Source organism: Sminthopsis crassicaudata, chromosome 6 (assembly GCF_048593235.1).
Source record: "Sminthopsis crassicaudata isolate SCR6 chromosome 6, ASM4859323v1, whole genome shotgun sequence".
In the NCBI taxonomy this organism is placed as follows: Eukaryota; Metazoa; Chordata; class Mammalia; order Dasyuromorphia; family Dasyuridae; genus Sminthopsis; species Sminthopsis crassicaudata.
The window spans coordinates 217597883-217612682 of record NC_133622.1 but is presented as its reverse complement, the minus strand read 5'-3'; the positions used below and the strand labels follow the sequence as shown (position 1 = coordinate 217612682).

Here is a 14800-nt window from a genome sequence, read left to right as displayed (position 1 = left end):
TAAATCCAGGAATAACATTGCTGATTCAAAGGGCATTCAGAGTTTAATAGCTTGAGGGGAAGAGAGCCAGCAATTAATTCCAAAATGTTTTCCAGAATGTCCAACTGACAAATCCACCTTCAGTGTATTAATATACCTGTTTGCCCACAGTCCCTCTAGCATTTGTCACTCTCCATTTTATGTTAACCTTGATGTAAGAGGAGTGTCAAGTGGAATGCCAGAATTGTTTTAACATGCATTTCTCTATCAGTAATCTAGGGATTAAAAAAATTTAATACAGATATTGACAGTTTGATTTTCTTTTGCTGAGAACTGCCTGGTACCATCCTGTAACCATGTGTCAACTGGAGAATGAGTCTCATTCTTATGAATTTGAATCTCTTCTATGTATTGGTTTATTGTTCCTGAATCTGATCTTTGGGAAAAGCATAAGTGTAAACCTTTATGCCACATGGTATCCTTTGCAAATATTTGAAGATTATCATTTTTCAATTCCAAGTCATTTTCAGGCTAAACAGACCCAGTGCCTTTCACATGAGCTTGAGGTCCTTCACTCAATCACTTTCTTCTGATGATTGCCAATTTATACCTTCCATAATCAAACACAATACTTCAGATGTGTTCTGACCAAGGCAACCTGCAAGACTTCTGAACACTTTCTCTTACTGTGGCATAATTTATAATTTATAGTAACACTTTTTTAGCTTCTAAATTGAACTTATATTAAGCTTATAGACCTACTAAAATGCATATTTTTTCCAAAATGATTCTCATTAAGCTCATCCATCTTGTAGTTATAAAGTTGACTTGAGAAATCCAAATGAAGATTTTAACTTTATTCCTATTAAATTCCATCTTATCCAATTCCATTGATTTTTGCTCTCTACTGTATCATTCATTCAGTTCTTTCTAACTTTGGGCCATTTACAAATTTGACAAGTATATATATTATTTATGCCTTTAACCAAATTGTTGATAAAAAATGATGAAAAACATAAATCCCTAATGGGTATTCCCAAATACTTCCATCCTAGTTAGAATGGCCATTAATGATTATTTTTGGACATATCAATCAATCAGTTCTAAATCCCTGTAACCAACCTATCCTGTCATCATTTTCACAATCTAGACATATTTATACCAGCTTCTGTTTTACTAATCGAGTAACATTTTTACTGACTCAGGCTCTCTTCATTGTGACTTTACTTTCTTTTCTATACATTCAAAAACAGTCATATCATTTCCTATCTAAAATTAAGAATTCCTGACTAGGAAAAGGCTCATCGAAAATGTGGACATTAGGGCATTACTAAATTTATTTGAAAAATTCCAGAAAAGCAGTGCATGTATGTGGCCAGATAGAGATTTTTATGCCTTACTAACTCCAACCCACACTGATCTTTCCATCTGTGAAATTCTATTGCCATTCTAGTCAGTACCACTCAATTGAATACATTAATTTTGTATTGTAGATTTGTCTCCATATTTAGAATGCAAATTCTTTAAGACCAAGAATGACATCTTTTAATTCTTTTGTATTACCATGTTCCTACCTTTTCTCTCTTAAAATATCCACCATATATGATTTGTTTTTAATAAAGTCTTGTTAATATCATGCTGCATTCTTCAATGCTAAGGACCAAAGTCTAGGGTAGGAAAATATTGCCTTTGATCTTTTCTAAGACTTTTGAGAACTTGGAGTCTATAACCAAAAAAGTAGAAAAGGAATTAGTTTTCATGGACATTATTGTTTTGTTGTTTTGTTTTGTTGTGTTGTGTTGTGTTGTGTTGTGTTTTGCTTTCTCAAAAAGTTTAGACCTTTAGGGATTTGGATCAATTTCTTTCCTACTTGATAATGGCCTGGCAGAGGACCAATACCTGGGGAAAAGGGACTGGGACTCTTACAGGTCAATTTTAAAAACTTTCTTAAATTGCACACATATGAGTTCCAATTTGCCTTATATATCAAAAAGAATTAAAACATATCAAAGAATTATACAAAAGAAATACCATTAAAATAGAAATCTTAAGACCATTCTTTTCCAAATTTGGCAATATTTATACTATTACTTTCCAAATTTAGCACTTTTCAACAAGATGAGAAGAAAAGCCTTCCCTAAAAATGGAATAAAATGCTCAATTTATTAGTGATCTAATTAGTTTCTTTCTCAAAATAAATAATGTCTGATGGCTATTTGGACCAGGTGTCATTTAATATTCAAACAGGAAAAACTGTAATGTCACTTTTATAATATTTTCATGATAATAAAAAAGTAAAAGACTATTATCAATAGTTAAAATGGCCCAGGTAATTTGTAATTTGTCTTTTTTTTTTAAAATATGGATATGCTTATAGAAATTCATACATTTTAATGTTACATAGCAGAAATGACCCCTAATAGCAAGTGAAATTTATAGCAGATATGTCTTTCACAGGGGAAAACTATATGAATATTTACTCAGAAACCTGAATTTTGAAAAGAAGAAATGTTTGATATAATATAGCTTGTCAATAGCACCCTACACACACACACACACACACACACACACACACACACACACACACACACACACACACTTTTAGCAGATAATTTAACAATAAAAGGTGGAGGGAGGTGAATTGGGGAGCTGCTAGAATAAATTGCTTTCCTTCCCCTTTCCCCATCTAGGGTAAAGGTAAATTTGGAAGCTAGCTGTTGAAAAGGGAAGTGTATTTCTCCAGCAATTAAAATTCCTGAAAATTTTTGTCAGAGCAGATAAACTTTTCTATCACTTCTTTGATATCACTTCTTTCTACTTACTTACAGGAAATAGGGTTATTCATGCTCCTTTGATTGCTCCTAACAAAACTTTAGAAACAATTTAAAGCAGCTTTTCAAAAAAGAAATGAGGTATACAGATGGAAAAAAAAAAAAAAAAACATATGTCCTCAAATAATGGGGGAAGTTGAAAGAAAGAGGCAAAATGCATGAGTAGTGTGAATATACAAAGATTTATGGTATGCCCTTTTAACTTTGGGTGGTAAAACTTGGTTCACAACTTTCTCTAAAGCAGAAATGTTGAAACAGGAAATACTAAAATTGAGTATATCTGGAAAGTACTTACCTGTTTTCAGTATTGTTAAAATGCAGATTATATTGGATATTCTGCAATACCACAAGGATCTAAAACTAAATCAATGTGGATCTTCCCCTACTAAATCAGAGTTAAATGATTTCTAAGGATAGAATTTTTAAAATAAGCTAGACAAGGAAATGACAAACAATTCTAGTATCTTTTCCAAGAAAACCCTAAATGAGGTCACAAAAAGTCAGACACAACTAAACAACAACATCATAACACCAAAGATGCAAAGGGACTTAACAAAGCCATGGTGAAAACTCATCCAGCCTAGTAGGACCTGCTTTGCCTTCAAAAATTGGGGAATATTTACACGTCAGGATGAAGCATAAAGAATAGAATGGGAGCAATAAACATTTTTCTGATGGAAATTTAAACAAAATCCATATACCACATGCATGTCTATGTATATGTACATATATACACATATATATATGTATGTATGCATATAAAACAATACACTTTTCTAAACTGTGGCCTTTGGACCTTCAGCAAATCTACACTTTTTACAATCCTCATCACTCCTCTTTTATTCTTCCTCTATTGTGTGTATACATTAATTTTAGGGGATCTGAGACAATGAAATGTAAATAAGGCAAAAATAAGAAAGAAAAGCTTTAAGGGTAGAGCTGATAAATAGCTGATAGATAAGTCCAAAAAGACATAAAAAATTTAGAAGGAAATGCATGTGTCACCAATTTATACTTCATATATGCCTACATACCCCCTGCACATATTCCACTATGATTAATTATTTGTGTGTGTTTGTGTCTATCATGCTATATATGTCTCTAAGTTTTATTACTCCTTTTATTTAGGCAGTTACTTTGTCTTTTATTATTTTGAAATTTTAATATTTTATTTCTCACCAATTACATAGAATTTTAACATTCTTTTCCCTAAAAAATTTTGAGTTTTAAATTCTCTTCCTTCCTCTTTCTCCTCCCCACCTCACTGAGAAGGCAAACCATTTGATATTTTCTCTCATATAATTAAAAATAAATCTAACTCCCTACTGTTCTCATTTATATTTTATTTCTTTTTGTCCACAAACTTTATGGTTTCTGACAACATATGATTTTATTTGTATTTGCTTACAATGTCAAGCTTGAGTTTAAACTTCAACCTCATCTTGTAATTACTTTTTTTTTTTAACATCATTGATTTGGGATTCTCTATGAAAGTCCAAAACTTTACCTTTTCAAAGAAAATTGTAAGTTAAAAAAAAGAAGCTTCAGAAAATTATGTCATGACATTTTCTCAAATTATTTCATATCATTTAGTTTTTTGATAAAATATTACAAAAACTGTTACTGATATTTCAATCTCTGGATTATGGGAGATATAGATTACTTAAAGACAGGGACAATTCAAGTCTCTGGCAGATCATGTCAAGTTAGAAGGGCTTCAAATATGGATCTTATGACAAACTGCGCATCTGTTGTTATATGACAAGCCTATATCAATGAGGAAAGAATGATCACCAGAGATTTAGTCACCATGAAATCAATTTTTTGATCACAATGATGTTCAATGACTATTGATTAAAAATAGGAAGAAGATAAGTTCTCTGACAGTAAGATCAAATTAAAATATAAACATTGAATTAATTATACGATGAGAAGATATCATCTAATCCAGTAGAAAAAAAAATAAATGGCTCAAAAGTTTTATTGAGAAGATATCAAATATAAAGAAAATATTAGTAGTCTAGAAGACAAAAGAGTCTCCAATAATTAGGTGGGTGATTTTATACAAGGCACTTAAAACTCTTGGACCTAAGATTTCTCACTCGTAAAAAAAAAAAAAAAAAAATGGGGGTGAGGGGTGGCGGAGAAGAGTAGAAGGTTATAGACTGAGTTTTTAAGGGTTTCTAAGATCTTTTCCAGTTCTAATGAAGTCCATATTCTATGAGGTTCAAAACTTAAGAGTAGTAAGAATAAGATGGATCAAAAGAACTAGGAAATAGTCTTCAAAGAACTGAGAGACAGGATGCAATTTATTGTTTCCAAAAATAACTCTTAAGATAGTTGAAAAAAACATTGAAATGAGAGAATTTGGAACACTGCAGGGAGAGCAGCATTTTAATTGTTGTTTTATAAACCTTAAAAAAAAATCACAAAATGCTCTTGAAAATGAAACAATTACAATTCTAGATTAATAATCAAAATCCCAGAAAAACTGAATTGCCTAAATTTATTTATATGTAACAGGTAATGGCAATTACAAATTCCTAGGTAAAAGTATACAAATAAACTTTAGACATTTCAATTTCCATGTTTGGGGGAAGAATTTGCATCACTATGATTCCTGATACTAAGAACGATCCATTGATTCAACAATCATTTATTCTATGTCTATATTGTACATATAATTGACATCTAGAAGAAAACATGGAATTCACCATTTAGTACAATTTCCAAACCAATATATAATTTTCTAGAATATACATAACATATGATAGTCCATTATGGCATTTCCCATCATGGGAACTAAACACTATTTCACAAAATTGTCCATTCCATTGTTTAGCAACTCCATCTTTGATAAAGTCTTTCTGCCTATTGAGTTTCTATGTAATTTCTACTTAAATATTCCATTTCTACTCTAGAGAAAAAGGTATCTTTTATGTATAAAAGCTGGCCCTTCAAAAATCTGGAAACAAGCTCATTTCCTCAGTTTTTTGTTTTTTTTTAATTTTGTGCTAATGTCTTAATTTTGGTTTAACCTATAGACCCAAATTATTCCCCAATCAACATTTTTTCCAAAGGATAAATGTAACCACCCCATTTTTATCTAGGACAACATTGTCCACAATTCCAACACTGTACTACTAAGATGGCATTGATTTAGATTATTTAGAAGAAAGTTTATCTGCATATCAAAAACAAACTTAATTATCAGTGATATTGCTCTAAAATGCATACAACTGAAATACAATTTTGTAAGTTTAAGTGTATTTTCTTGTATTTGTTTCTCTCCAATAAATAGTATGGGAGTTCTAGCACATTTATAGAATCTGAAACAACTAATATTCTTATTTTTTTTTAAGAAAAAAGTTTAGCAAATTACTATTTGTGTGCTAAATGTGTATGCGTATGTGTATCTATGTGTATTTCTTTGATTTAGTGGCCAGAACCAGTTATCGTATTTGTGGATATGTGGTGGCAGTAAGAGGAAAAATACAGTACAAAAAAAAAAACAAAACAAAACAGTTTATACCTAATATTGTTGCTATTTGCCCTTCTTTGTCAAAGAGGACCACAATATCAGGGAGGATAATCAGGTGAATTGGATTTCAGTGAGGGAGGACTGTACAAGGTCACCTACAAGTAATTGCAGTGGGGAAAAGAAGAAGAGTACTTAATAACAGAGAGAGCAAAGTTGTCACTATATACAGGATAACAGAACCCAAACCAGAGAATTTCATGAGAATTGAAGTATTTAAACTACATAAAAAGCACAATACTTACGGATATAACTCTGAAAGCTGTTGAGCTATGGCATAAGCTGTTGGATCTCTATCTAGAGCATATAATGTAACATCTACTTCTTTCTGCAGAATGGCTCTTGAGTGGCCTCCTGAACCAAATGTCATATCAAGAATATTCTAGTGAACATAAAAAAACAAAAACAAATTATTTAAAGATGAATTTTAAGTCTTCAATGATTTCTCCTTCAAACAGATATTTAATTCCTAAATATGTATGTTAATTTCCCCCCATAAAGGTAATAGGTACTAATGGGGTTATATAACCAGGACGTAATTTGCTATACATAAATTCAGGTTAAGTTTTATTTATTTTTAATTAATTTATTTTTTATTGAAGCTTTTTATTTTCAAAACATATGCAAAGATAATTTTTCAACACTGACCCTTGCAAAACCTTGTGTTCTGATCAATTCCCCCCCTTTACCTCTCCCCTCTCCCTTTGTTGGCAAGCAATCCAATATATGTTAAACATGGTAAAAACATGTAAATCCAATATAGGCATACATGTTTAAACAATTATCTTGCTGCACAAAAAAAAAAAAAAAATCAGATCAAAAATGAAAAAAAAATGAGAAAGAAAATGCAAGCAAGCAAACAATAACAAAAAGAGTGAAAATGCTATGTTGTGAATCAGTCAGTCTCCATAACCCTTTGTATGGGTATAAATGGCTCTCTTCATCACAAGATCATTGAAACTAATAAGTTCAGCTCTAAACCTAAACAACTGTCTAATATATATTGAGTTCAAATTATTTTGTTTTATGAGATTATCCATCTTTAATCCTGTCTTTATAAGATGCCAGAATTTAAATTCAGGAAAAATCTGAAAGAAGTCATCAAGTCCAACGCATTCAGTTTTACACATAAGGAAATTGAGACATAAGTGACTAGTTGAGGCAGTCAGTAGAAAACCTGGGGATCAGAACCCATACTCCCACTGTTTGTGAACAGCTTTCTGTGTGGGCCATTTTATCTCAATGTTCAAAAATGTTGCATACAAATGAGAAAAATATTCAAGAACACAAAAATAACTCCATATTTCCCAGACCCATCCAACTTCTCTGTGATATTTTTTTTAAATAAAGAAAAACACAAAACAAATAATCCATAAAATCTTATTGAGGTAATATAAATTTAAAATGGTGAGTTGATGAAGATATTGAGTCCTTGTTTACTTTTTAATGCCCAAACTACAAAATCAACAATTCAATAAGCATTATGCGTCTATAAGCACTTCCCATGTACAATGCAACATGCTAAGAGAATGATCAAAGTTAGGAGATGAAAGAGACCTTGAAGGTTATCCATTCTAAATGGCTCGTGTCATAAATGAGAAAAGTATAGATCAGAGAGTGACTTGACCAAGGGGTCAGAAGACAGTAAGTGAAGAATCAGAAAGCTGAATTTAGATGTCCTTTCACTCCAAAAGCATTCCTATGCTCCAAGGTTACTCTTCTTTGCATCTTACCCCAGTGCCTCCTAAGGCAGATCATTGTTGGAGAGTAAATTAAATGACATTTGTTTCCTGTTTAACCTCAGGCAAGTCACTCTATAAGGTCTTAATTCTGTCAATTGTAAAACAGGTGTACAAGGATATAGTGGATGGCCTCTGAGATTCCTTACAGCTCAAATCCTACACCTGAATGATTTATGGAGAGACAAAGAATACCCTACAGATCTCTTCTTAGGTAATCACTAACTTTGAAGGGTGTGATTCAAAAGCCATTTAGAGACTATAGATGCTACAACATAAAATGCTTCCCATTATAAATGATCCTATTATTGGTGTTCTTCAACTTCAAAAAGGGAGGGCTTTACTTTTTCCCATAAAAAATAAAAAGAAATACTTAATAATATTGAATGGCAAATGTGACAAAGTCCTTTAAAAGTACATAAAGGCATAGATTCATTATGTAATGACATTTAGTCTTCTGCATAAATGAAAGCATGTCAACAAATGTGGTTGTGTTCCTTGGCAATTATTACTAGCAACATTCTCCTCCAAAGAGAAGAAAGGGGACAGTGATTGTGTTGCTAATTTTCCATTTAATTTTTGTCAGCAAAAACCACAACCTGCCCACGCTTTCAGCAACCTGAGTCCATCCAAGTGCCCTAGATGGGAAGAAGAATAATGAGGAAAACCTTTCCCTATATCATTTCCTCCTGAAAAAGGTTTACATGAGACAGAAGTAAGAATGAGGAAAAGGGTGAATGTGGATGTAAATACTATAAAGTATCCATGTTAACAGATATTTACTAAGCACTGCAGGGGGCTATGGAAGACCCCTTGTTTTTTTCTGACCCTATTTAAACATAAGACACCTCTGTAGAGGTGTGTGGTCATTCCACGACCCTTTAAATCCTACAGTACATTAACACCTAAGGATTTCCTTTCTAATTTGTGTAATCTCTTGTAGTTTTGTGTAATTTCTTGAACTGAAATATTAAAATCCCTGTTGAATTCCTTTCCCCTCTCCATTTTAAGACCACAAAATGCTTAGCTAAACTATAAGGAGACATTTACCCTGGATCATGCTAGAAAGCTATTTTCTTTTGAATACTAATTCTACATTTACCGAATAAACAAGGTGCACATTTTTAAAAAAAATACATTTTCCTGAAATTGCTTGTTTTATCACCCAAGTCAGAGAAATCCTAATCAATATAAAATTGTTTCATTAAAACTTTTCTGGGAACTAGGAGATATAAAATATTATAATTTACATAATTATTTTTTACAATATAATGATTATGTCTGTGGAACTATATTGATAATCAAATAAGTATCCAGAGGGAAAAATATCTAGCATTGCCAGTCAAGTTGAACACATAAACCTCAAAGGGGAAAGAAGGATCATTTATCAAATGCAAAGTGGAGACCACTACCCAAATTTTGAGATTATCCAAAGAAAAAATTCACCTCCATTTTCAATTCATGTTTAATTTGTTTATCAAGTTTAACAGGAAATCCTTCATTCAGTTTTCTAAAATATAGTAAACCTAAATGGTGACCAAGAAGGAATAAAAAACATAACAATTACTTTGAACAAGTATTTATTACATACCAACTGTAGCTATGACATTGTATTAGGCACCAAAGACACAAAGACTCCTGCCATCCAGAAGCTGACATTCTACACCAGAATTTTACTAGAGCAGTCCTCTTCAAAATGATAAAAATGATAAAAAGATAGGCAATAATTTTTATAACGTGTAACCATGATGGAAATTTTTGACAAGATCTCTGTAGACAAGTGATATATAAGGACCTAAGAAAACCATTCTCATTACTAGCAATTTTTATGTCATGTATTCAAATGACTTCTGTCTGAATTAGTATAAAACAGACCTTCAAATGTAAATATCGATAATCACTGAGATTATTCAAAAGAAGATGACACAATCTCTGAAGGCAATTTATGAAGACTAACTCCAATCATCAATAAACCTAGTTCTAAGAAACAGAAGCATCAATGCAAAAGCATCTCAAGTTGATTTGGCAAGTAATAAGGTACAGTGGAAAGAACCCAAAGTGCCTGGATTTAAATTCCAGTTCTATCACTTACCACACCTGTATGACCTTAAATAGCTCATGTTATTTTTCTCTTTTCTAAGTCACATAAGGAGTTTGGATTATATGACCTCTAAGATCTTTTTAGATCTAAAAATCTATGATGAAAATTAGAGTCTTACGCTTTTTCAGGTATAGCATTTATTATGGAGTTACAAATAAATTATGTTGTTTTTTTCAAAAGTCTGTCATTAACATATAACTACTGAGTGATGGGTGTGTGCAAAAAGTTCTATTAAAAAGATGCTCAGCTACTGAGTGTGACCTACATTAAGTTCATTAATTTGACTAAATATTAATTAATATTAAGCCTTTTTGGGAATATTACCCATGACTTGAAATTAATTATAATATCTTACAATTTCAACAGCAGAGTATTTTATTCACTGTTCAAGCTTTCTTTACATTTCAAATGAAAAAACAGACTATTTCTGTCCCTATAAGCCCTTTAGCTCTATATCTAAGATCTTGTGATGCTTCTTTTTTTCCTATTTCTTAAATTTAATTTATTTTTTTGTGATTCTTCATATGCATATGCATTTATATAAATTATTTTACTCTGATGGTTTTATAACTACAATATAATGATAAAATCTATCCTTTTGAGTCATATTTTGATAGAAGCTACGCCTGCTTACTATAAAATCATCAGGTTGATTAAGGTGACAGCCTCCTTAGAGATTGTCTTCTACAACCTCCTCATTTTTATCATTAGAATCCCAGAAAGATAAAACGAATTGTTGATAGGATAATGAAATGAGTTAGTGACAGAACCAGAACTTGAACTCAGACGTTCCACCTCCAAGTCTCACTCCATTGTGTTTACACTGCACTGCTTTTCATGAAATATACCATCATATTATATGATATTGTTTTTATGAGTATTATAACTAGAGAAATTTTACTGACAGTCTGGTCCAATACCTTTACATTTGATTATAAGGGAATGGAAGTCCAGAGGGGAAAAGTGATTTGTGTGAGGCAACATCCTAAATTCAACTTTACCTTTTCAGAATTTAATATGTCTTAATATTAAAATTAGAAGTTAAGGAAATGATTAAAATTTTTGAAAAGTTAGGTAAGTTGGACATAAAGGGCAGTACTATAAGCAAAGTAGGAGAGGATAGAAAATTTTATCTGTCAGATAAGAGAATAAGGGAAGAATTTACAATCAAATATGAGAATATCAAAGGAAATAAAATTTTTGATTATGTTAAATTTAAAAGGTTTCATACAAACAAAATTAATGCATCCAAGATTTGAAGGAAAGCAGGAAATTGGGGAAAAACATTTAATATCAATTTTCTCTAATAAAGATCTCAATCTCAAATATATTAATACCTTTCATTCCCTAGTTGATAAATGATCAATACATATGAATAAGGAATTTTCAGAAAAAGAAATCAAAGCTATAAAGAATCACATGAAAAAAATGCTCTAAATCACCATTAATTAAAGAAATACAACATAAACAACTCTGAGACACCACCTCATATTTATCAAACTAATTAACATGATAGAAATGGAAAATGATAAATGCTGAAGGGGATATGGAAAAACTGGCAATTCGCCTCAAGTTGGGAATTGGTCGAGCCATCAGAACAATTTGGTACTATTCCCAAAGGGCTGAAAAAATTCCATACCATTTGATCCAGCAATACTACAATTAGTATGTGCCCCCCCAAAAAATCAAAGAAATAGGGAAATGGATATATTACGAAAATATTTGTAGCAACTCTTTTTGTGATGGCAAATAATTGGAAATGAAGAGAATACTTGTCAATTAGGAAATGGATGAACAAATTGTGGTATTATGATTGTGAATACTATTGTGCTATAAGACATGACAAGTAGGATGATTTTAGCATCATTTGGGAAGACTTATATGAACTGATGCAGTGTGAAGTGAGCAGGAGAATATTCCACACATTTAACAGCAATATTACAAAGATGATCAAATGTGAAAGACTTAGCTACTCTAACCAAGACAATTATCTAAAAAAATTCCAAAGGATATCTGATGAAAAATGCTACCTACCTTCCAGAGAGAGAATGAATCAAGTATGAATGCATTTTTGTAGTATGTATTTTTCAATGTTTTTCTTCCTTTTTTTTTTGGTAACATGGCTAATAGAAAATAAATTTTAAATGATTTTACATATATAACTGACATATTGCTTATCTTCTCAATGGGATGAGGAAGAACTACAGGAAGGAAGATATCTGGAATTCAATTTTTTAAAAAAATGAATGTTAAAAATAAATAATTAATTAACTTTAAAAAAACTACCAAGGTTTTTAAAATAAAAAAGCTTTGCATTTTAATGCATATATGTTAATTTGATTAAATTGTAAAGAAAATGAGCTTAAGTACTTTAGTATAATAGTAAGAAAACTAGAATATCAGGTTCCATTTGGGAATCAGAATAAATCTTTATCATATTGAAATGTGGCCAGAGGATGGTGATTTGGAAGCTGAGGGGACCAGAAACCTTGGGATATAAAAAGAAATTGAAGAAATAAGGGACATTTACCCTATAAAACAAAATGCACAGTAGAAATACAATATTTATCTGCAAATATTTTAAGCATAAAGGAGAGAATATAATTGTTCTAAATGGCCCTATTACAGCAAAATAAGATTAAGGGGTCAAAGTTTCAAAAAGGCACATTTGTTCCATTGAACAGAAAAAGTCAAATACAGAGAAAAGTACAAAAAACTTTTTGCTTTGTAAAAAAAAAAAAAAATCAATGAATTTCTTGGAATTCTTTCCAAAAAAGTCAGTTGAAGAGATATTAGGATTTCTGTTCAAGGGCAGTTTGGACTATAATGACCTGGTTTTTTATTATTATTATTATTATTATCATTATTATTATAGTGTTTCAATCTTCAACTTGTTTTAGCTTTTTATTTTCAAAATAGTTTTCAACATTCACCCTTGCAAAACTTTGTGTTCCTAAATTTTTCTCCCTCCCTTTCTCTACCCCCCTTCCCTAGACAGCAAGTAATCCAACATATGCTAAACGTGCAGTTTTTCTATACTTATTTCTACACTTATCTTGCTGCGCAAGAAAATCCAGATCAAAAAGGAAAAAAAAGAAAAAGAGAGAAAGAAAGAAAACAAAATGCAAGCAAACCACAACAAAAAGGGTGAAAATACCATATTATGTTCCACACTCAGTCTCCACAGTTCACTTTCTGAGTGTAGATGACTCCATCCCAAGTCCATTGGAAGTGGCCTGAATCATCTCACTGTGGAAAAAAAGCCATGTCCATCAGAATTGATCATTGTATAATTTTCTTGTTGCCGTGTACAATGATCTCCTGCTTCTTCTTAGCATCAGTTCATGTAAGTCTCTCCTGGTCTTTCTGAAATCATTCTCCTGTTGATTTCTTATACAACAATAATATTCTATAACATTTATATACCATAACTTGTTCAGCCATTCTCCAATTGATGGGCATCCACTCAGTTTCCAATTTCTTGCCACTACAAAATGAGCTGCCATAAACATTTCTGCACATGTAGGTCCCTTTCCCTCCTTTAAGATGTCTCAGGGATATAAGACCAGTAGAAATAATGCTGGATCAAAGGGTATGCATAGTCTGACAGCCCTTTGAGCATAGTTCCAAATTGCTCTCCAGAATAATTGGATCAGTTCACAACTCCACCAACAATTAGTGTCCCAGTTTTCCCACATCCCCTCCAACATTTATCATTCTCTTTTCCTATCATCTTAGCCAATTGGAGAAGTGTGTAATGGTACCTCAGAGTTGTCTTAATTTGCACTTCTCTGATCAAGAGTGATTTAGAGCATTTTTTCATATGACTAGAAAATGGTTTTAATTTCTTCATCTGAAAATTGTCTGTCCATATCCTTTGACCATTTTAGATAGATCTTTGAAGTAACTTCCAGCTTTGATATTCTGTGCTATTATTGAATTCTAAATCTTCATACTGAAGATGTATTTTGAACCAAATACATTGCAACCACCAACCACCGTTATTTATCTGCAATAAGACAGGTATTTTCCATAATGACACATGTATTTAAATTGATCTTAAGTTACAAAACTTTTTTTTTACCATATTAGATGACAAAATACTTCTTTTCAATCCAGTAGTTAAAACACAATTGCTGGTGACATGCTAGAAAATATTGTTAAAATTGGACATGGAACCATTTTTAGACATGAGCAACACCAGTACAGATTTTCCTTTTTTATTTCCCTAATGTTGATTAGTCATTTCCAATCTGTGCGAGATTTTTAATTAGTAAGTCCTCCTCCCATTTTGGAAACAATATGGCCTTATTTCGTTTTAAGTTTTCCTCTTATGAATAAATTTTGTTTCTTTGCTAATTACTAATTCCTGGTATTATAAAATAAAGTATTTTAATTTTTTCCTTTGAATTTACGTATTTGCAACCTTGAATTCATTTCAGGTAAAATTGAACAAATATATAATTAAATGAAAGGCTGCATTTCTGAAAGAACCTTGACTAAAACTAATGAGACATCATTTATTAGAAAATTTCAACATTTGTTTAATAAACATTGAACACAAATACGTACACATTCAGCATTGGTCTGAATATAAACCATAGTTTTCTAA

General features: G+C 31.4%; 1 protein-coding gene across 4 annotated transcripts in view; it reads right to left on the bottom strand.

Moving 5' to 3' along the window:
- The window catches only part of METTL15 (methyltransferase 15, mitochondrial 12S rRNA N4-cytidine), a 181648-nt gene that overhangs the window by 82225 nt on the left and 84623 nt on the right, over positions 1-14800 (bottom strand). For all 4 annotated transcript variants that reach the window (XM_074274203.1, XM_074274201.1, XM_074274204.1 and 1 more), the window contains exon 3: positions 6594-6730. In XM_074274203.1, the coding sequence (XP_074130304.1) occupies positions 6594-6730 (137 nt within the window). The remainder of the gene's footprint in view (positions 1-6593; positions 6731-14800) is intronic.